General features: G+C 40.2%; 1 protein-coding gene across 2 annotated transcripts in view; it reads left to right on the forward strand.

The window, feature by feature from the left end:
* ADGRG6 (adhesion G protein-coupled receptor G6) overlaps nt 1-11601 on the forward strand; it is a 128259-nt gene extending 116658 nt beyond the window's left edge. For both annotated transcript variants that reach the window (XM_054570045.1, XM_054570044.1), the window contains 3 exons: nt 5743-5844; nt 6392-6544; nt 10859-11601. In XM_054570045.1, the coding sequence (XP_054426020.1) occupies nt 5743-5844; nt 6392-6544; nt 10859-11037 (434 nt within the window). In that variant the 3' untranslated portion in view covers nt 11038-11601. The remainder of the gene's footprint in view (nt 1-5742; nt 5845-6391; nt 6545-10858) is intronic.
* Nucleotides 11602-22590: the final 10989 nt, after the last annotated feature.

Below are 22590 nucleotides of genomic sequence, written 5' to 3' on the forward strand. Positions count from 1 at the left end.
ATATATTTATTTTTATGTATACTTATTACTGTACATTTAATGGCCAAAAATCATGTTAAATGGGTATCAGAAAATTACTATAATCTTTGTGGCTATAACTAAAAATTTACCTACTTGAATAAGCAAATGAAATCATGAGTGGAATCAAGGTGGAAACTACGTTTTTTATTTTGTAATTTTTCCTAGTATATTAGTTTTTTTTTTAATTTTACCTACTTCACATGTTATATAGTAATCATTTCATTGAATATTTGTATCTAAGACAAAAAGGCAAATATGTCTTTTCTTATCATGGTGAAATTCCTTATCTATCTGCTTTTGCTCTCTTTACTGCTTTCCCAGAATGAAACTGGCATATCATTGTATCAGATATTTTAATTTTTTCTAAAGAATACTTATGAGAAAAAATTGTATGGCATACAAATTGCTATTCAGAAGAGAACAGATTTTTGACAAAAGTATATCATAATTCACATGCCTGAGAATATTAGCCTTCGTTTCAACAAATATGTAATTCATCCAAAAGAAATAAACGGCAACTCCCTGACTGCTGAGAAGCTCTTGGCCGGAATCCTGATGGCATCTCTGTCCCTTGGCAGCGCCGATGCCCTTGTAGGATTGAGTTATTGCTCCACGGTGCAGCACGTGCACACAGCTGCTCACTCTACAGTGACGAACAGTATCTCAGACTCTATTTCTTTCCATTAACTGCACAGAAGTATTTGACACTCTCAATTAGATTAGGCTTCTTCAGTCTATAGGGAAGTTTAACTCTGCCAACCAGTTCATCAGGATCTAAAAGTCTAGCCCCATACCAAAAGCTTGGTCTTCAACTTTCCTTTTCTAGGCATGTGAAACAACACTGATTAAGTCTCAGGTGTCATCAGCCCATTTTCTATAAATATATGTGACAACATAATAAAATGCAATTTGTGTTTCTGCAAATAGAAACTGTGATGGCAAACACAGAAGAGCATTATCAGCCTATTCAGATACAATGTTGGCACTTAATTAATTTGATAACATTAAGATACCCAGAGCAACAAAAATGACTTATATTTGTATAGTAAATTGTGGTTTACAAAGCACTTTCACATAGCTTCTGTCATCTGATGTAATTCTTGCAGCAAGTCTAGAAGGTCGGTATCCAAGAAAGAGGATATTTTCTCCATTTTATAGAATGAGAAACAGTCTCAAGAGAGTCAATGACTTTCCCAAGATCAGTTTGAATGAGACAATGTAATATTTACAATGTAACATATATGCAAATAGAAAGGCACATTATTAGGAGCCAGAGCATAAGCAAGAGAATAAAACAAAGTATTTCCCTTTTAATTTTTTATTTCAGAGTTTCTAGGAAGTGGATATGTGCCTCCATTAAAAAGAAAGCTCTTACTTAGTAAATATATGTTTACCGAATAACTATGAATTCAATCTTTTACCCTTATTTGGCAAAATCATTAAGGGAGATACATTAATTATTTTAATGCTATTGTAAACTAAAAGAGTTAAATCAAATTTCTGACCCATGGTCAGAAGACCCAACAGTTACCTTGTACCACAACACACATCGTGAATTGGTACCAAGGAAATGAACCACCTTTAATCCCTAACATCTGAAATGACATCATGTTGGCTGAGACATTAAATATTGCAAGGAAGTAAATTACTCATCTTTTGGCATGAAATTTTGTGCCACAGAGAAGTAAATTTCTAAAGGGCACCATGGTAATATGAAAGGAGGATTCAAGAGGTTCCCAAAGTGCTTCCTCAACCTGAAAGAGCTCCAGCCCAGCAGCCAGCTGGCTGCATCTGTGTGACAACGGAACACATGAATTGCTTGGAGATTTGGACTCAAGCTTGCTAGGAAGATAGAAGTCACCTAGACCTTTTTTTTGTCAAAAGTCAGTTATTCACAGCATGTGGTCTCTTTTGCCCAAACACCTGCTTTGATTAATTCTTCTTCTTTTTTTTATTATCTGCATGAGGACATTTTTTTCATTGCTTTTAAAGAGAAAAGGAGAGAGAAAAACATTGATGTGAGAGAAGAACATCGATTGGTTGCCTCCCCTACACACCCGGGGAGGGGATTGAACCCACAACCCAGGCATGTGCCCTGACTGGGAATCGAACTCACAACCCTTTGGTTATGGGACGACTCTCCAACCAACTGAGCCATACCAGCCAGGGCCACTTTAATTAATTCTTGACTGATTGATTGCCCTATCAAACCTCCAGAACCGTGTCTGCCCATGGATCTGATGAGGTTACCATTCACTCATCAATATTACTCATTCTGATTCTATCCTACATCCCTGGGGTTTTCTATATCTGCAGTCATCTGCTTGACTGTGTTCCTGGGTCTTCCTTAATCCAGGGTTACAACAAGTCAGCATAGACTATTTGTCAGAATTTGTTGAGGACAATCTCACTGAAAGTGTCAGTGGCCTTTAGTTGGTCAAGAACTCATTAGGAGATGAGGACCCAAGGATTTATTTTGTTTTTTCTTCACCAGACTTCTTGAAAATGACCTTTCAAAGCAGCATAAGAATGACAGTATGTGCTGCCCCGAATTTCTCTGTGTAGCATTCATTTTCATATCCAAGGGAAACAATTTTTTAAAAACTTTTGATAATCAGGCTAAAGATCTGAGAACATTCCTTCGGCCACTCATTTTACATCTGCCCCAAGAAAGCCACATGTGTTTGCCAGGGTCAACCAAAGGGAATGCGTTCTATGTGGGAGCCTGTTTCCTAGCCAAAATACTGAGGCTGAGATGCTCTCCTAAATAGCTCTTATAAAGACGGAAATGAAACACAAGCCCACACAATCTACAGTGAGTATAATGCCAATACTTACAAGCAGGCTGCCCTCCCCCAACCCAAAACGTGCTATTTGAATGTGTCCTGAGATAGGTGAAAGGACAAGGCATAAAAAACCAAACCCATCACTTTTTCAAACAGTTTGTCACTCCAAGTTTAGAGCCCTCTTAGGCGTCCCTTCACCGTACCTACTGACTCAGCCTTGGCCTGGGGTCTCCTTCTCTAGGAGGCTTTGAGGACGTGGGTTCCTCACAGTTTCCTCTGTAACAGCACCCATAGGCAGGCCTGCTTTCTCACATACTTTGCACACCCTTCCTTCATCACAATTGAAAATGTCATTTATTTTAAATGAGGAAATTATAAAACTGACCAAGAATTAAGACATCCTGAATTCACATACGGCTCTGTTTTGTTTTTTAAGTGAGCAGATACCACTAGTTAATGGAAGATGGACTTAAGGCAAGAGAAGGCAGGGCTGAGGGTGGGTTGACCAGTCAGGAATCTGTTCAAGTAAGTTTTTATTTTTCTTCTCATCCTAGCATGGAGTATGGGTTTCTACAGGTAAAATTAAACATCCAGGAACTTAACAAGCTGAAGAAACTATTGCTAAGGAACTTAGCCTTCGACTCATCACTCTGGTGGTTTTCAGGCTACAGTTCACCAAAAAAGGACCTTGATGAACTCTGTTTTGTGAGATATAAAAGTTTCATGAAGCTAGTGCTTAGCCTGTCAAGATGAAGTAAAGATTTGAACTCTGAATTCAATCCTTTGAGCCCTTCGAGCTTCCAACTTTTATGGGCAACGTTCCCTACTCTGCAGTCACTTAAATAAAGCTGTAAGACATGATGAAGAGGAAAGGCTGATTATTATGGTCCCCAGTCACAGCTAAGAAAGCTAGAGAGCATATTTTTCCAGGTATTGGGAAGAGCCGCTTAGGTGCCATGCGGTTGACACGAAAAGTCTCAAAGGGAAAACATTTGACAGAAAGGGAGTGGAGCTGGGGGTGAGAAATGAAACATGCTTTTCCTTGGATGTCAACATAGAACTCGTATGATGTTAGTTCTGCTTCTGCACCCAAATCTGCAAGAAGATGGGGGAACATCCCTCAGAATCGAAGAGGGAATAACCCTCAGTGTTCTCACTTTGGCCTCCAGGCACCTTGGCTCTCCTGCTGTGCTTTTGCTCCTCCCTCCTGAAGAGTTAGAATTTCTTTCCACACTGTGTGCATGCGCTTTTTCCAGATGGACACTTACTGTGTCCCCATGGTGGAACTCCACCGGGGATGCTTTGTCCTGAACGAGTTTTGGTGTATTGATTGCCAGACTAACCTGAATTCCGGTGAAAAGGATTAGGTATCAAAAAGGGTAAAACAACCTATTATGAGAATTTTCTTCTGACTTGAAATAGAAATGTGTCTCATGACAAGAGTCTTCATACTACCTTGGGATTTAAGAAGATATTCATTCCTAAGACTCCTAACTTTTCATGCCTATTATCTAACGTGTCTTACTGCATCACACATTAGAGAGACAGAGAATGGAAATGACTTTTCCTCTGTCACATAATTTTAGAGGCAATGTATCGGAATTCTGAATCTATTTTATATACCACTGTCTCTTAAACCTGTTGGACGCCTACCTGTTTACAGGCAAATGCTGTTGCTTACATATAGGAATGTCATCTGATGCTATACAATTAATTATGACTTAGAGCAGTACTGCACAGTCTAAAAAATGTTCTTGTGAAGTCCATGTCATCCTACATCCCACCTCCTTCCCTGTGACTGCGGTCCGCGGGCAGCCTCACCACAGTCCGCTTTTTAGCGTCCCAGAGAGGCCAGAAAAGCAAATCCGAGAACTGGTTCTCTTCCAGGGTCCTCGGAACACCTCCGAAGTTTTCCCTCCAGCGTGTATGACATTTATAAAAACTACTGAGTTGGGGATTTCTGTAATAGTGTTCCTAATAAAAAGAAATAATTTGTGATTAAAAACAAACAAACAAACAAACAAAAACTACTGAGTGTTAAGGGGAGGCAACATCTAGCAAAAACTTCACCTTCCCCCAACAAAGACTATGGTTTGCTCAATGCGAGGCCCCAGGCTGAGTAAAGCTGGGGTTAATGCATAGGAAGGAAGGTCCTCAGTTGGAGTTTATAATCTCTTTCAGCTCATACGTGATTTTGTTTGACAGTTGTTTGTTTAAGAACACATGCTTACCTGTATTTTCAGCTATGTGACAAAAACACTTCCAGGAAGCAGCCTGCAAACTCTGCCCTGGCTGACAGATGGAGGCTGAGGCAGGGGGCAGCCTCCTTCACTGTACCTGGGCTGACCTTAGCGGAGGCTTGCACGCAGCTGCTCCTTCCTCTGAAACTGTCCCCACCTCTTAAAAGCTCAAAAGGATCTGTTAACCAATTCAAATTATTTATACATGTCAGCGAAGCATATTTACTTATTAAAGGGATTTTCGGTATTCGCAAACCTCAGAAGGAATTGGGGGCTGTTGGTGTGGGAAGCCTTTGAAAACCAGTAGAATTCGGTCAGAGTGTGAAGATGAAGGTCCCCCCTACTCCCTGGGAGGGTGGATGAGCCTGCAGGTCCTGGTTTTGAGGGGTTTCCAGTGTGGAAGAAAATCTTCCCCCCTTCTCCGAGACTTCACATGCCCCAGCACCAGACTGCCTCCCACAGCAGGCGAAGACAGGATCAGATACGAGTAGCAGTTCTGGCTTTATCTGAGCCGCTATGTTCTTTTCTAAAGGATCAAAACACCTATCACATACTGCAAGATTCCTTAATATCTTTTCTTCCAAGTGACTCAGATGTATAAAAAATTTAAATTGAAATGAATCCATGTGCTTCATAAGATTTATCTTTAAAAATGTGTCCATTGGCTGACATGTTTATATTTCCTTTTGTCCCAGGCTTGTTTATTTTTATTTTCCACTGTGCTATGAAGGAGAATGTTCAGAAACAGTGGAGGCGGCATCTCTGCTGTGGTAAATTTCGGTTAGCAGACAACTCGGGTAAGCGGCCTGTTGGTACTTGGTTTTCACATCTAAGAGTAGTAGTGGGAAACATTTGTCATTTGCTTTTCCCTTGCCAGAGAAATCCAATCCCAATGGTAGCAAGTTATAAAGGTAGGGTGTGGAGTCTTAGAGTATTAATAACACAAGAGATCTGATTACTCTAGGCCCAACCCTTCTGTTTGGCAAAGGAGAACATGAAGTCCACACAGGTAGAGTTCCTCAAGGCTTTATGTCTAGTTTAACAACTCAGCTATCCAGAGGTTCCACTAAGCCATTGGCACCTTCCCATGTTTTTGAGGTCTGCATTAGTCCAAGAGATTTTTCTCGACTATAAAAAAAGTACTGGAAGAAAAGTATTACATTTTTTTTTTATTACCATCAGTGGTTGCTTCTCACCCTTAGGTCATTAAAGTGGGGTTTTAAACAATATTTTACACAAGATCAAAGTAAGAAACTTGTTTCTTCAGTTTATTATTGTTTACATCGAATGCTCTGGAAGTGTCCCCCCTACAGCAGATTCATGCGGAAATGTCATTTCTTTCAGACTGGAGTAAGACAGCTACCAACACCATCAAGAAAAGTTCTGATAATCTAGGAAAATCATTGTCCTCAAGCTCCATTGGTTCCAATTCAACCTACCTTACATCCAAATCGAAATCTAGCAGTACCACCTACTTCAAAAGGAATAGTCACACCGGTAAGTCCTCTGACCATGGTGAAGGTGTTCTCTGATACAGTTCTCATCACGTTTTCATTGTGAAGATCGGCATATCATGGAGATGGCTAGATCACAATGTCCATTAGAGTGCTTGTCTTACATTTATGGAAATCAAAATCTATGTGAAGACCTTATCCAAAGCCCGTGTGAATATTTCGTCTTTTCTTTTTTAGATTTTATAACTGCATTGAATCTACATAGCCATGTTATCATTGATTCTGAATATTTTTGTAACTTCCTTTAATTCAAAACTTAGTTTTCTTAAAAAAAGTATAGTATCTTGTTTAATAAGTTATGTATTTTATTTAAAAATTGTGTGTAGAAATTGAGTTGCAGGTTATTTCAGCACAGTATGAAAGTTGCTTGGCTAGTTTGCAAGGGAACCGAAAGGAACACCATAACACCATCCAGGATGCATGTTACCTCTAAGAATTAAATTGTTAACCATTGAAAGTATTATTGGCAATTCTGTTTAAATCACTGATTAAACAAAAAAAAAAAAATGAAAGACTAGAGGACGCCCTATTTGGAAAGGGATATAGGATGGTGAGAAAAACCTTATCTATGTTGATCTCCAGTATCTTCATAATATTTATAATGACGACATATTCCAAGCCTAAGCCCATAATGAACAGTCCTGAAGACAACATGGAAATAAAGATGATTTTGCGGTACTTGAGAGCCAGTGACCAGTGAGATAAAGTATAACCTTTTAATAGTTTCAAAGGAAAGTAACAGAATTGCTACTTTTAAATACTGATGAAACATCAAGCAAACAGCTCTCAGCACATTGCCCAGCACTTTCCTAATAAAAGATGCTTCTGAAAGGATACTAGGAATAACTTTTTAATTTTGTATTTGTTTAGCTGTTGAACATAAACAGAGGTGAACGGCGCATTCATCTTTGGCTTTTGGCAGAGAGCGGTGTGTTGTGTGATGTGTAGGTGTTCACACTGCAAACACTGGCATTTCCAGGGCCCTTTTGCACATGTGGAGCCTTCCACCTGTCCCTGCTTACCCCGGTGCCTGTGCCCCCCGGCTGGGGCAGCTACTGCCTGGGATTCAAGATAGCGCTGCAGAAAAATGTTTGAGTGTACGGACAGCTAATTGATTCCAAAACTAATTAGAGAAAGATAATCCAAAAACTTGGGACAGTTTAGGAGATCCTTGGAGTCAAGGATATTTTCGGTAATTTAATGAAAGCTATAAACTCTCTTCCAGAATCAGGTACAACTTTTGAGTTCTGCACACAGTTTTGCCTAAAACTAAGAGCTCTGTCCACCCCTGCTTGAAATGCCTGTGTAAGAAAATTAATAACAGGTGTTGCCTGAGATAATCTAAGGTAGATTATTCTACCTAATGGGTAGTTTCCTGGCACAAAATATCTTTTATTAATAATGAATGAGTTTTTCACTTAATATAATCAACCTTAAAATGGAATACTCATTTGGTGTCCCCTTCTAAAATACAAATAGATTATACATTATAAGTCAGTTATGAAAGAGTAGGATTAGACCTATTGAATTGTCTTCCTCTTAACCCAGCTGAGAAGAGCTAGCCTCAAGAAATGCCTTTATAAAAATGGGAGAGAAGATAACAAGGCACATAATTTGGAACAGGGGACATTTGGGAAGCATTAATGAAATACTTTAAAGTCATCCGGATCATTGGGAAAACTCACTAAAAGATGAAAGGAAATGCAGAAATGGAAAAACCAAAGAAAAACTTTGTGTATTTTTTTTAAAGAATTCATTAATGTAAATTCGTCTTGATAAAACTCTTGGTGTTAAATGGGTCCTTGTCAGCTGGCATAAGGATATAGTCAGCTATGTGCCATACTTCTATGATATAACAAATTCTGGACTCCCATCAATTAACGTACAAACGGCCTTCTGCTACCGAGCCAGTTCTCAGTGGGACTGCTGGGTACTTGGGTGACTTGGAGTATGCAAGGAGTCACTGCATATCATCATGGATATCTAGTTGGTTTATTTCTTGGAATTGATCTAGAAATTCATATGTTTATGGTGTAGATAATGTCTTCTAAGAGCATTCCTTCAACAAAAGTGGATCATTCAGGTAAATTTTATTATACTTTTTTGAATGCATGAATTTCTCGCAAGGTAATAAGAGAATATTTGCATGAATGAAACTAAGACTCTGCTGCACCAACAAAATTGCTTGTTCTTTACAATACTTAGCACAATGACATTCCTGCCCTGAGCTGGAATTTCTGAAATTTCAAATGGTTGTTTGCTGTTCTGGCTCTTGTCTGCATGGCGGTGTCTGCATTCCGCTCCTTCTAGGAAATGTACCATGCTCTGGAGTTAGTGAGTCTCATGTCAAGTGAAATAACAACAACAACAACAAAAAGCAGTACTTGAGTTTGTGTTAGAAAGGTGTAAAGTGAAATTCTTTCCTTTTTGTTGCTCTTATGAATTACTGGTATGTCATGGTACATTCATAGAAGTCATAAGAGAGAAATTGTCAATTTCAAGCCTGCTTTTTGAGGATTTTATCTGCTTAAAATTTCAGCATAGATCAAATAATAGTTCATTTCCCTAGCCCGTGGTTTTCAAACTTGCAGCTATAATCAAAATCTATAGTGCCCATACTGCTGTAATCTAACCAAAGGACAGAGAATAGCATACATTTGATATACAACACTTGCTCAGAATTTTACTTTGTTAGACTGTGAAGACCCATAAAATGGGTCACATATAGGGAATGGAGCTGGTTAAAATCTCCAAAAGGTACATAACCCTGGAAGCTATCAGTGAAGCAGAATGAGTATATCCTTGAAGTTTCTTTGAGGATGTGTAGTTTTTTAAAAATACCAAGCAAAAAATTGTTCATTCTTGAGATATATCAATAGAAAAAATCCGTAACAGAAAACCAATGGCTAGTGACTGTATGAACTGAGAGAGCACAGACTCAATCAATGGGCCCAGAGCTAAGAGTGGGAGGGGCTTGATACAGTGATACAATGAATGCTCTGAGCCTTTTTCTCACCAATCCTTGGACATAATCATTCTGGCTGCTTCTGTCTGCCCATTCTTCCCATCAACCCTGCATTCTCTCTTGCTTCCTTTATTGTGGGATGGACACACCATTTCCTATTCAGCCTTTTTTGTTTGTTTGTTTTTGGTGTCTATTCCAACACAAGGTAACAGTTGAACAATTTGGGTTGTTTCCAAAGACAACAGATATAACCATGATGACTTTTACAATTATTGAAGGATTTTTATTGTTTTTGCATATACTGGGTCTAACTTACTCAAAACAAGGAATGGCTGGAAGCGAGCATTACAATATTAGAATCGTGATTCCTAGAAGCAGATTTTCATGTTAGAGTTTTTGCTGCTTCCACAGTGACTAGAGAAGATAGAAATGTAGGGAACGAGTACTTGGTAGAAGGTACATTTTAGAACAAAAATGTATTTAACAGTCCTTTATTATTGTCAATTTTCTGATATTGCTGTCAGCAATAACATGATTCTGAGACTAGTAGAATTAATGAGAACATATACTTAAAATATTCCTGATAGACATTTTTAATTTCTGTAATTTAGACATAATTAATAAAAGATTCTTTTTTCTATATTCCAAACACTTTATAAGATAAAACCCATTGGAAAATATGTTCATAATAGCCTTTTATATGTATTTTCATTCACTTTTATTCTATAAAGATCCTTAAATTATATTTTGATAATTTTTTTATTTAGAAAAGTGTCTCATATATATAAAAAGTAGAGATGATAGTATAGTGAATCCCCTTGTACCTAGAAGTCAGAGTCACCTACCCATTTTCCCCTCCCTGTATTATTTTGAAAACATATCTTAGACATCGTATCATTTCCTCCATAAGTATACCAGCATCTTTCAATTCATTTGTTACCTAATCTGTCACTACTTCTTTTGAGCCTTTGCCACATTTTTTCTTTGCAGCAATTTTCTGGTTATTCATCAACTTTTTGAAAAATACCACTACAGGAACATTCCTTTCTTTCTTTCTTTCTTTCTTTTTTTTTTTTTTTTTACAGGAACATTTCTTAAACTCCAACACAAATTACTAGAAGGCAAGTTAACACCGGTTTATCCATAGGAATGCACTTTGAAGATGAACAACATGACATTTTAGTGGTACCTATTACCTGGCTTGAGAAACAACCAGAGCTTCATTTCCTCAGTGTCCTGTTTTAATGTACAAAATACAGTGTCCAGTGTGGTGGCCCTTAGGCATGTCCCCAGCTCTTCCTGCGGCCTAATTTCTTTTATTATTTCTTACAGACAATTCTTCCATGGACAAGTCCTCATCAAAAGTGACCCATGCTGATGGAGAGCAAACATCAATCATCCCTGTCCATCAGGTCATTGATAAGGTCAAGGGTTATTGCAATGCCCATTCAGATAACTTCTATAAAAATATTATCATGTCAGACACCTTCAGCCACAGCACAAAGTTTTAAAGTCTTTGACACAAGAAAGAGGGATCAGTCTGCAGAAACGTGATCTGCCAGCAGTGGAAGCTGTGACTAGCGGGTGTAAATACGCCGTTACCTAGGTAACTGCATATATATGAGGAATGTATTTTGTTAAAATGGCTTTTGTGAAACTCAGAATTTGTCTTTTCTTCAGTGTAGTTCTTCCATGGGGAAGCTTCTATCATCACTAAAACTTCAGTACTGGCAGCAACATGACTCAGTAGCCACAGGAAATTTTTTAAATATGTAATTGGATTAGACTAATCAGAGCTCACACGGGGAGGCTTTAAAGTTAGAGGACAGGGGGAGAGGCTGAGCTAAGGACAAACACTAAGTTAGAGCTCATTCATACCCCACCTAAGAGTTAGGTTTGGATGTGGCTATTTGCTTCCTCGAAATCTTTCTCAATTAAAAGCATATTTCTAACTCTTTTGGTTGCCCACAGAGCCCATCTCAGCAATAGTTTCTGTGAATACAGTGGCACATTTCCTCTTTTTCAGTGAAACTTCAACCATGGATACAAAAGAAAGTCTAACCTAAAAATCAGATAGGAGTTTTTTCTTACACCAAATGTTTAACCTTCAGGAATATAGCATACTTAAGAAAGAAAGAATTCCCCGTATTTCGACCTAGTTAAAATGAGGCCATGCAAGTTTATACTGTTTCACTTATCCTACTCCAGTTCCAGTTCTGAGGCTTAATTAAGCATCATTAATTATCATTAATCCCTCACATTTGAATCAAGTTTAGTGTGGACCTCCTGGCAGCTGTTGAAGAATGAATCTCTCACACATCTGCTCTTGCTGCCCCGCTATGTAATGAGCTCACGGCTCACAGGAGGCATGAGAACTCCCACTGGGCATACTGTGTGTAGCAGCCTCTCCCTCGAGGGAGCACAACCATTGAGAATCTCTCATTTGGCCCTTGCTCTGTAGACTTTAAGACATTTAAAATTGCACAAATGAAGAGCCTCTCACTTCCCCTTTTAAGAGTTTTGTTCCAAGGAATATAAACCTAGACAAATGGGTGACTTGTCATAATCAAAATAATTTATAAACATGTGGGCCTACAATTGCTAGTCTAAAACTATTTGTACATAAGTCCTTTGACTATAAGTGCCAGAAGAGGTCTGGCAAGGTAGATGGCGTGTTATTTATGGATTAGATCTCTGCATACAAGCCATGCATAATATTAAGCAGCTTACCTAACTTTCAAATTATCCTGAGTAATAGGCTTGCTAGTGAATGTTTAGGAGACCAAATTTTAATTGTTCTTAAATGATGAATTTATATCCAGTTTCTTACCAGTCAATCTCTGTACGTGCCGCACCCTTACATTTGCTCTCGGTTACCTGGTAAGCATCAGACTGTGGGAGGTGGCAGCGTGAGTGCTGGGAAGGCGAGGCATTCTGGAGCCCATCTGTTCCAAGGCAGATGCCAGAGCCAAGCCCCTGGGGGCCTTTCCCTCTGTGCAGAAAGCAGGTAGCTCTCGGTCTGAGACACAGGAGAACAGGCAGGCTCTGCAGCCGCCACGGGGCCTCTCACCTTTTGCTCTTCTTCCTGAAGCTCTTTGCCGGACTTGGGTGGATGATATGATGTGGTGGTGGATTTTATTACTGTTCCACTTTGCGGCAGCATGGACCCCTGTCCTGGGTGACGGGGGCGCACTGCCCGGCTGCGCTGTCACAAGGGAGGGGTGTACATAGTAAGGAAGGATAGAAAATCTTAAAATCACTAAGATTCACTATGGCAGAGCCAAATTCTTTTCTGTAGGCATATATTAACAGGATGCTTATTCTGGCAGAGATTACATAGACATGAAAATTAATCTTAAATAATCACTGAATCTTCATATACTTTCCCCAAGCCTTAGGAAGTCACGATAGAGTTTAATTAGCTTCCTACTGTGAAATTTCTACCTGAAGTGCTTATTGAGTTAACAATGGTTAAGAGATAGCTATAAAATGACTTTGATTTCTATTCATATTTATACCTATCTGGGAAAACCTTTTTTTTTAATATATATATTTGACAACAATGTCAGCTCCACTTTAGAAATGCCCAGTCACCAGATGAGGAAAACAGCTGAATGGGAACATTTACAAGGGGATTCAAAGGCTAAGATATACTCTACTCTCAGCTCGAAGCGTTCAGTTCTCACCTTCACTTCACCCCTCCGAACAGAATTACAGGGATGCAGCTGCGGGGCCAAAATGTTCTTTAGACTGACTTTGAGAATAATATCAAGTCAGACTCTCTTTTTTCTTCTTTATGATTTTTTTTTTTAACTACACTGTATTAGAGTCTTCGTCTAGGGTCCCGAGATATTTCCGCTTGTAGTCGCCATTACTTGTACTGTAAAGCTTCTCTTTGTTCATTGTTGTCATAGACTCTTCTGTACATATTTATTTATTTGTGTTTATACACGTCAGTGTGTCTTCTATCTTAGCTTTATATCGCCTGGCTTTGTTATTTTAATTAACTTTCTGTTGCAGAGACTGTATATATATATATATTTTTTTTCCTTGAATACTTTGTGAAAAAGATTTCTGGAGCAGTATCTTTGAATATGATGAATAAAAGTGACTGTGAGTGCAAATTGGAATTAGTAGTAAGAAGCTACTAATGGTTGATTTGCCATTGTACTTTCATGGAAATGTTTTTCAAATAAATACTTATGTTGTTTGTGTTCCAAATTATTCAATTCTTTTATGAGCAAATGTTTTTGTTTCTGACTCTTAAATAGGAAAAGATTATTTGACAGCTGGAAAATAACCTGCCTCCAATTAAACTGGTGACAGGGGCTATTTTGCCAGAACACTGAGAATGAATATGTTACAAAGATCCAGTTTACTAGAGATTAATGCATTTCGAAGGTCTTAGATTTTAAGATGACTGATGTGACGCCAAGCTCTGTGGCTGATTAAAAGTAATGTAGCTTTCTTTTTGTGGGACGTCCTTAGCATCCCCCCCAAAAGGGAACTGAATCAGTAATATTATGTAGAAGCGAGGTCCTGGGATGTTTTCTCACATTTATAGTTGCTATTTTCATTGTGGGAGGCTTAGAAAATGACAGAATTTAGGCCAGAACCCCCGCACTTCCTTTCGCTGTGGTTATTTCGGAGAACCCTTTCCTGCAGAGAGCCAAGGCCCCATTTGGCTCACAGCCTTACTCCATGCCTAACTGCGAGGTGCATTTGCTGGTCACTGCTAAACGGGGCCTTCTGAGCCAATGTTCACAACTCCTGGCCAAACTGTGTTAAGAAAACAGGCAACCAGCTGCTTCAGATTCATCTGTGCGCAGGTTACTTCAGAGAGCTTGGAGTAGGTGGGAACCAGCTATTTGATTTGCAGGCTGACCTGTGTTTGTAGTATTTTGAAATCTGAAAGAACTGGGCTTATGAATACAGTGTTTTAAAAGCATTTTTGTGTTTGCAGTTGAACAACATTCTACTTTTCTCACATGAAAGCATTAAATCTCTCTCCCCCTTTCTCCCTCCTGCCCTCCAGCTTTCCTTTTCTCTCACTTTTTCTCCCTCCCTCTCCTTTCTCCTGCCCTCCCTCCCTCTTCATTGATGGAAGAAGTCTTTTTCTGCTTCCCTAGAGAAAAATAAGAATAAATGTAAAATATTGAAATGTTTGCCCTTACGTTCTATAGCCTGTCAAAATATGGGGGGAAATGACATGTTTTATTACCACAACTAGCTTCAGCCTTAAAGTAAGTAATTTGGATCTGATAGAAGAAAAAAAAAAAGAAATCTATAAACATGTCTGGCTACCTCATACTTCTTTGCTTTCTCTTGTAATTTTCATCACAATTTGGGGGGGGGGGGGCGGGAGCCCTGGGGGGAGGGATACCAATCTCTCATTTGGGAAAAGTGGTGATTAAAGACAGTAAGTAACCTACCTGTGGCCACAGAGAAAATAAGGGGAGGACTCAAACCTAAGCCCATCAGACTGTGCTCACTCTTACCGTCAGAGGACCTCTTCAGAGAACAGGCAGCTTTGTGAAGGAATGTAATTCAAGGTCAGGATCAACGCCATAAGATTGTGATAAAAGCTTTCAGAACTTCAGACAAAAGCTCTGAACTAGCAAAACATGAGTAAGGACTCAGTCTTTGAAGTTGTGATAGATGCTGATTGGCCTCCCCAGGGGGGGTAGGGAAAGTCATTCCAGACATGGAGGTTGGAAAGTCCAGGGCAGCGAGCGGAACATAGCTGAGGTTTGCTTGACTGTGGGGTGTGTGGGAGAAGGCTGTGGAGCTGGGAAGAAGCCAAAAGCAGGCCACAGTGGACGAGCTGAGTGGCTGGCTGGGTGGGTTTCACCCATCAGCAGGTACAAGGGAGCCACACAGGCTCTCTGCGAGGAGGGAACCGAGTCCAACTGGAAGGTGTGTGTAGAAGGATAATTGGAAGGCAGAGTGACTGGACACAGGGAGAAGAGTGAGGAAGCCGCGGAAAAGTTGCTAGAACAGGAAGGCAGCTGGGGAGCTGTGTTGGGTCTCGGGTGCCCGCGGAGGAGGCCTGCCGAGGGGCTTTCGAAGCAGCAGCAAGCCCACCTTCGGGCAGGGGCTAACTCTGCGTACTTAGCAGTCCTGTTGTTTCCAGGTGCCTGGGGGTTAGGGAAGCTAAGGAACAGAGCAAGCATTTCAAGAGGAAGGAAGGGAGGGAGAGAGGAAAAGGAAAGGAAGAAAGGAAGGAAGAAGAAAGAAAGGAAGAAGAGGAGGAGAGGATGGGGAAGGAAAGGAAGAAAAGGGGAAGGAGGAAGAAAGAAAAAGTTCTTTATGTCAAGAAATGTGGTGAAAAAAGAAAGCCCTCACAGACAACAGTATGGTAATTACCATGGGAAAGGGGGATGAGGGTGTAGGAGAAGGTTCAGGGGAGGGGAGGAAGGGGCATGACCTGGGGCAGTGAACACACCATACAATATACTGGTGACGTGTTATGGAACCGTACACCGGAAACCTATATAATTTTATTAACCCATGTAACCCCCCAAAATTGAAATAAAAGCGGTTGAAGGCAGGAGAGCTGATGGGCTAGTTGTTCAAAGGAGTATAAACAGAAAGGAAGGGCGTCTTACGGAGTTTCGTTTTTTGTTCTATGAACAGATTACAATGTTTGAAGGTGAACGGGAAAGGCAGGCAGGCAGCAGGAGAGTGGATGCTTATGTAGCAGGGCCCTGAGGGGAGAGGGTTGCCCCCCCACCCCTGCAGAGAAAGGGGGCAGAGGTCCCTTCTGTGGTTGAAAAGCAAGTTTTTGATTAGACAAGGAGGGGTAAAGATATTGCATTAGGTGCACAAGGTGCAGATACTGAGGAAAATGTGAGTTTCCTGATCTTTAACAGTTGAAATAATTTAGAGGTTCATTTCACCTGCTGGGTGTTATAAGGGGAGTGGTTATCAGGATGGGGATTTGAGTCAAATTAAAAAGATTTCGAACAACCTTACAGGGAACACAAGTCCTTAGCTAAACTAAACTAATAAATGGTATTTGCCCTTAGAGTAGCTTTTACATGTATATTCCCCAAATTATCTCATTAAAATATTTTTATTTGGTGTGTTTTGAAAGCTAGCTTATTTCAAGGTCATAATCAAAAGCTTAATATTCTAGAGTCTCAAAACTTATTAATGAGGGATTTATTTTAAACTTGTGAATAATTGGATGAGTAATTTCAGACATTTTTTCAAAATCTTTTGAATTTTTAAATTATATATTCTAGTTGACTTGACTTTTATTCTGAGTTACTTCAAATAATTGTTATCAATTCAAGATGTCAATGAGAATAAAGGGTTTGATATTCACATTAATATACTATTCTAGTATTTATTCTTATAGTGTCTACTTACACTGTGTGAGAAAGTAACAAAATAAAGAGTTTCCATACTCTAGGAGCAAAAGAAAGACTGCTAGACACTGCAGTATTTTCCTGGTTCCTTGTTCTAAAGCTCAATCAATAAAGTGTACTAAGTGGCTAAAATCCTGTGCTAGGTTGTGGAAGGTTGCAAAATAAACACAGAATCTTCCTACAAGGATTTCACTGGCCAAAAGAGCTGACAGATCTGACACCTTTGAAACTATTTTAACTCAGTGAAATTGGTTTATCTGCCAAATTAGAGCTAATGCATTTTCTCCCGTAACACTTAACAGCAATAAATGTAAAGTGCCTATGATGTCTAGAGCACTTAAACTTGACGCGTTGTATTGTTACCATTTTGTTTCTTTTATTTCACATGTGTGAAATAAAATCTGGCTTTCCTGCTGACTGATGTTAATATTAAGGTCTGGTGCACTGAATTGTTGATGCTCATCATTTGCATAGGCAATAACATACTGCTAGCTACATAAGAGGTATTTGGTTAATGCTTATGGAATTAAATTGAAATTTGTATGTAGTTTACCTGGTTTGTTTGCATTTATATTTTGGAAAAGTAGATCTCAAAGTGCCTTGGATATTGGTAGGTTTGCAAGAGCATGCATGGACTAGAAATACAAAGCAAAGTGGGCAAAACATATGAGCATTATGCTATTCAAGACCCTTTAACCCAAATGCTATATGTCACTTTATATAGTTCAGGCAAATGGGATAAAAACAAAAAGACATCAGTTTGATATTAACTTCAGTTCTCTTTTATGGTATTGGAAAAGGAACTAACTCCAACTCAAACCTGAGATGAATGAGTACCTAAACTAGCTTTTGAGCAATTACCTTGGGAACTGTTTTATGGCTGAGGCTGGCTGCAATATTCAGGAAGTTAACGTAAGAGCACAGCGGGTCCTCATGGAGCCTGGCTGCCACGTGTGCAGGCAGCCAGATTTTGGCGAATCTGAGACTGAGGATGATGGGCTTAGACATCAAGCACTTGTTTTGTCTGCAATGCTATAGTTGTTTTGTTTTTTAAGGCTTATTTTTAGAGCAGTTGTACAGTCACAGCAAAATTGCAAAGAGATTTTTCATATACCCTGTTCCCTGCTCCCACACATTCACAGCGCCCCCCCCCCACCCCAGTTTCAGCCTCCCCGACCAGAGTGGTACATTGATTATATCCCATGAACCTACAGTGATGCATCATTATTACCAAAGTCCATAGTTTACTTTTGGGTTCATTTTTAATGTGATAAATTCTACAAATTTGGACAAAATGTAATGGTATCTATCCATTATTATAGTATCACACAGAGATATCACTGCCCTAAAATGTGCACCCAACCCTTGGCAACTACTGACTTCTTCCTGTTTCCCTAGTTTAACCTTTTCCAGAATGTCATGTAGTTGGAATCATACAGTATGTAGCTTCTTCAGGTTGTCTTCTTTCACTTTGTAAAGCACGTAAGTTTCCTCCATGTCTCTTCATGGCTTGAGAGCTCATTTCTTTTTAGAGCTGACTAATATTCCATTGTCTGGATATGCCACAGATTATTTATCCATTCACCTACTGAAGGACTTCTTTGTTTTCAAGTTTTGGAAATTATGAATAACACTATTACACGTGTCCATGTGTGAGATTTTCAGTGGATGTAAGTTTTCAGCTCCTTTGGGTAAATACCAAGGAACATGATGACTGGTTGTATCCTAAGAGTATGTTCAGTTTTGTAAGAAGCCATCAGACTGTATTCCAAATGGTGATGCTATACTGTTTCCTCTTTGCTTGTTTCTGTGTGTCTGAAGGTTACTCACTTCCTCTCCAAGGCCTTTATTTTCTTTTTCCTCGTAGCTTTGTTTTACATGAAATTACCATGGTGCATGATGCTACAGCTGCAGTTCTCAAACCATTTAACCATGGTTCCAACATCTCTTTGTTTAAATCCTTGAGAAAGAGTCCCTGATTGACTCCGCTTCATCCAGGCATCAACACTTTGTGCAAGAACACTTGGTATGACTGTGGCTGTCCAGACTCACTCATCAGCAGAGGCTGTGGATGGGGGAGGGGCAAACCCACACATTCAAACAGGATTCTTAGAGTTTATTCAATAGAACAATTGGATTATTTTTTAAAAGTGTGATCTTTTTTTTTTTTTAGCTCATTGTGTCAGGTTGGGTCACCCAGGGAGCAAAACAAATTTAGAAACTCAAACAGTTTACTGGGAATAACACTTGCGAAGGATAAAGGAGAGAGGGAGGAGGAGGAGGCAAGGTGAGCCAGCAGGTGTCTCACCTGTGAAAGGACAGGCCAGAGGAGGAGGCCTGGGTAGGAAGGAGGGGGATCGAATAGGAAGAACCTCCCTCTGAGCACAGTGCACCTCTGAGAAAGTCTCGCTAGTCCTGCCAGGAGCTCCAACACAAAGACCTGTCATGGAGGAGCGCTGGGCAGGGGGCGCACAGCCGGGCCCTGCCCCTCCCACCGCGGTCGGCCATTGGCCGGGCCTCCCTGGGGAGAGACCCCTCAGCTCTCAGCCAGCAGCAGACACAAAGTGCTGTATCTGGAGGCCGTTAGTTGGCTCTACTGGCTGCAGCAAGTTCTTTCTTGAAACATCTGAGTGGCCCCATGGCCATCCCTCCACAGTCACAGAAATCCAGGATGGCCAGGGAGGCCGCCGGGTAACCGGCCGCTGCAGCACCGCGCCTCCCTGCAGGATCGCTTGCGGCAATGTCCCCGGGCTTCTGAGTGCAGGCCCAGCAAACATCCCGCGCGCGGGACGCTGGTGAGCGGCAAGAGTTTTACAAAGAGAAGAGATTTTAATAATAAAAAATGGGGTTTAGAGATTCATTGTGACTCTTAATTATCCATATTTTCTCTATTTACTTTTATTGTGTCAAATCAAGAGATGGTATAGGAACCCATGCTGAATCTGAATCGAACAGTTGAAAATTATTTCTTTTCATCCTCATTTGATAAACATTCTCTGTTTCCTTGCATGGCTGTTATATTGCTAGGAGAACTGTGGTAATCTGGCTAACAAAAATCCAGTATATGTTAGACTTGCTTTGTCTGAATTCTGGTAAATATGCTTTTGTTCTGGTTAAGTTGTAAGGTCCTAACCAGTATATTAGTCTGAGTTCTAATACTCTCTGTCTGGCAGTTTCTGTAAGTGAGAAAGCCATGCTATAGCTTTAAGCAAGGTTGGTAAACTGATACTTTCAGCTAGTAAGGAGAAGAAGAGCTAGAGAAAGAAGTCATGTAGAATTATTATTGTTTAAAGTTTAGAAAGGCGGACTGATCCCATTTTGCTAAAACCAACTATATCTTTATTCTGAGTGAATTATTTAATGCAGAAGAAAGGTCACTGGCTTAATTCTCAGGAAATAATTACTCTGCTAGTAGTGATCTGTACTGTATGACTTTAATGTGTCACCTGACTGCTGTGGGCCTCAGTTTATTTATCTGGTAAATAAAAGAGGCTGATTAAGTGCTAACGGATTTTTAGCACTAGAGTTTTATAGTTCCCTTTACTTCTTTATATATAAAAGAAGTAGTAGTTTTCATTTAAACACTGAATCCAAAGATCTAAAAACTAAATATCTAGCAAGACATTTGATCTTGTCCAATCTGAATTTTTCAAGAGAATACATGTATTTTATGTTTTTTTATTTCAAAAATTGATGCTTTTTCTATATACATACTTTGATGTTTTCAGGGCAGTATTTAATTCTTTTAGGAAAAAATTAATAGAAAGATTGTCTCACAAATACAAAAGATGGCCCAGCAGTAACGCAGAACTGCTTGTGAACATCAGAGACAAAAATCCCAGTTTTCTGTTAGTAAACCTATGGAATTAATGATCCCCCCAACATGGGTACAGAAATATTATTTCTCCTCCCCAGCTGTGTTCCACCACTGTGCACAGTCCATAAGGGAAAAGAAAGTCACAGGTTAGCAGGAAGCCCAAAGACAGCAGCGAAACAGATTTGACAGTTGACAAGAATTGTCCTCAGATGTGCAAGAGACTCTCTTGCCGGGTGAGTGAGAAAGGCAAACCTGACAGGTTCTATTTAATAAACACGCATGGCTGTGCCCCACAGCACTGAGGGAAGAGTTTTCCTTCCCCCCGGATGGCCTGGCTGGATTTGCATTCCAATCGGAGAAGGCCAGGGCATGAAGTTACGGAGGGCAGTTCATAGCACGGAACTCATGGCCAAAGATCCAAGATTCACTTTAATGAGAGACAATTTCATGTGATTCCCTTTCAAGGGCCCTGAGAATCTCCTAAGTGGTATTAAACATGAGCCTACAGACATGCCCATGTGAAATCATCTACGGCAAAGCAAATAATGAATACGGAGTAGAGTAAGAAGGATGCAAGTCAATATAGCTACTAGATCGGTATCTGCATCCTTCCAGTTCACATTTTAACCTGGAGCTAATAAAAACTGATTTCTTCAAAATGTGTAGTAGCTAACTATATGTCACTGTGTACACATATACACGTAGAATGTTCCCTGAATAAAGTGCTCAGAACTGTAAAAAGAATGTTTTCTTTTCAGGAACCATTCCAAGCAAGTACTCCAAACATAAGCATTAAAAAATGTTTTACTAGACCTTTATAGAAAAATCAGTTTGTAGTTACAAAATGTTGGCTTTTCCCCCTGCTTATCCACAAAAGCTAGAAGGGATTACTAACATGGTTGTGGCTTTCATTCTTCCAAATAACTCCCCATCCATTTGGACACTTTTTTCCTTCAAAGGATCTTTTTTTAAACATTGGTTCTGTGCACTCAATAAAAGTGCTTGGAATTCAAGCATGCTCTCCCTAATCCTTCAGTTAATTTTTTCCCATATCTCACTTAGCATGTATGTGGGATGAAAGTGGCTGCGAGAAGCCCATGGTCACAGTGAGGAAGCAGACATGTCATCGCCTGTCCTTGTTTTCCGTCGCCTCTTTTATGTCCACCCATCTAGCCAGCGTGAGTGACCCCAGGGCCGCTGAGCACTTCCTGAAAGAACTGGGACGCACAGAGCTTCGCTTTCTTCACGGTCACAGCAGGACAGCGGGCAGGGCGCTGCGCTCGCGTCCCTCCCTCCTTCTAAATCCTTGTTGGCACGAACCTCCGCTAAGTCCAGGGTGGCGTGGGCAGGAGTCCAGAATAGAATGTTTCCTGTGTGATAATAGTGTTATTTCCTAAAATTCATGAAAATGAGCTGTTAAGTTTCATGAAACATTCCTTGTCATAAAAATTGCTCCATATCGTTCGGGCCCATGCAAACGCCCACCTAGAGCAACTGGAAGACACATGGAGTCCCTCTGAGTTCCCTTTACAGAGAAGAAAGCCAACTCTAGAGTTGAGCTGGCGTGGTAACTGTGGGAAGTTGTAATGGTGGGGAGCTGTAAGTCACGCCACTGTTTTTCGACATTGTTTCGGTAAATGCTGACTCTGACTAATACGTAGCTTTGTAGATGAACAGCACGTTTGTTTAAGAATTCTAGGAAGGATAGAGGCCCCGACACTCAGGTATCCGAGATCCAGGAGATTTGCTGACCTTCACCCATGGAGCCAGGACGACGTGAAGTGGGGATAATGTGAATCCAGCATGACTAACGCAGGGGGCTGCACACCGGACCATCACTTGCCTTGTCGAACGGACTGTGCTCGTCCACACGG

This window comes from Pteronotus mesoamericanus, unplaced genomic scaffold (genome assembly GCF_021234165.1).
Source record: "Pteronotus mesoamericanus isolate MK-2021 breed Mesoamerican mustached bat unplaced genomic scaffold, CSHL_Meso_final contig_20, whole genome shotgun sequence".
Classification (NCBI taxonomy): Eukaryota; Metazoa; Chordata; class Mammalia; order Chiroptera; family Mormoopidae; genus Pteronotus; species Pteronotus mesoamericanus.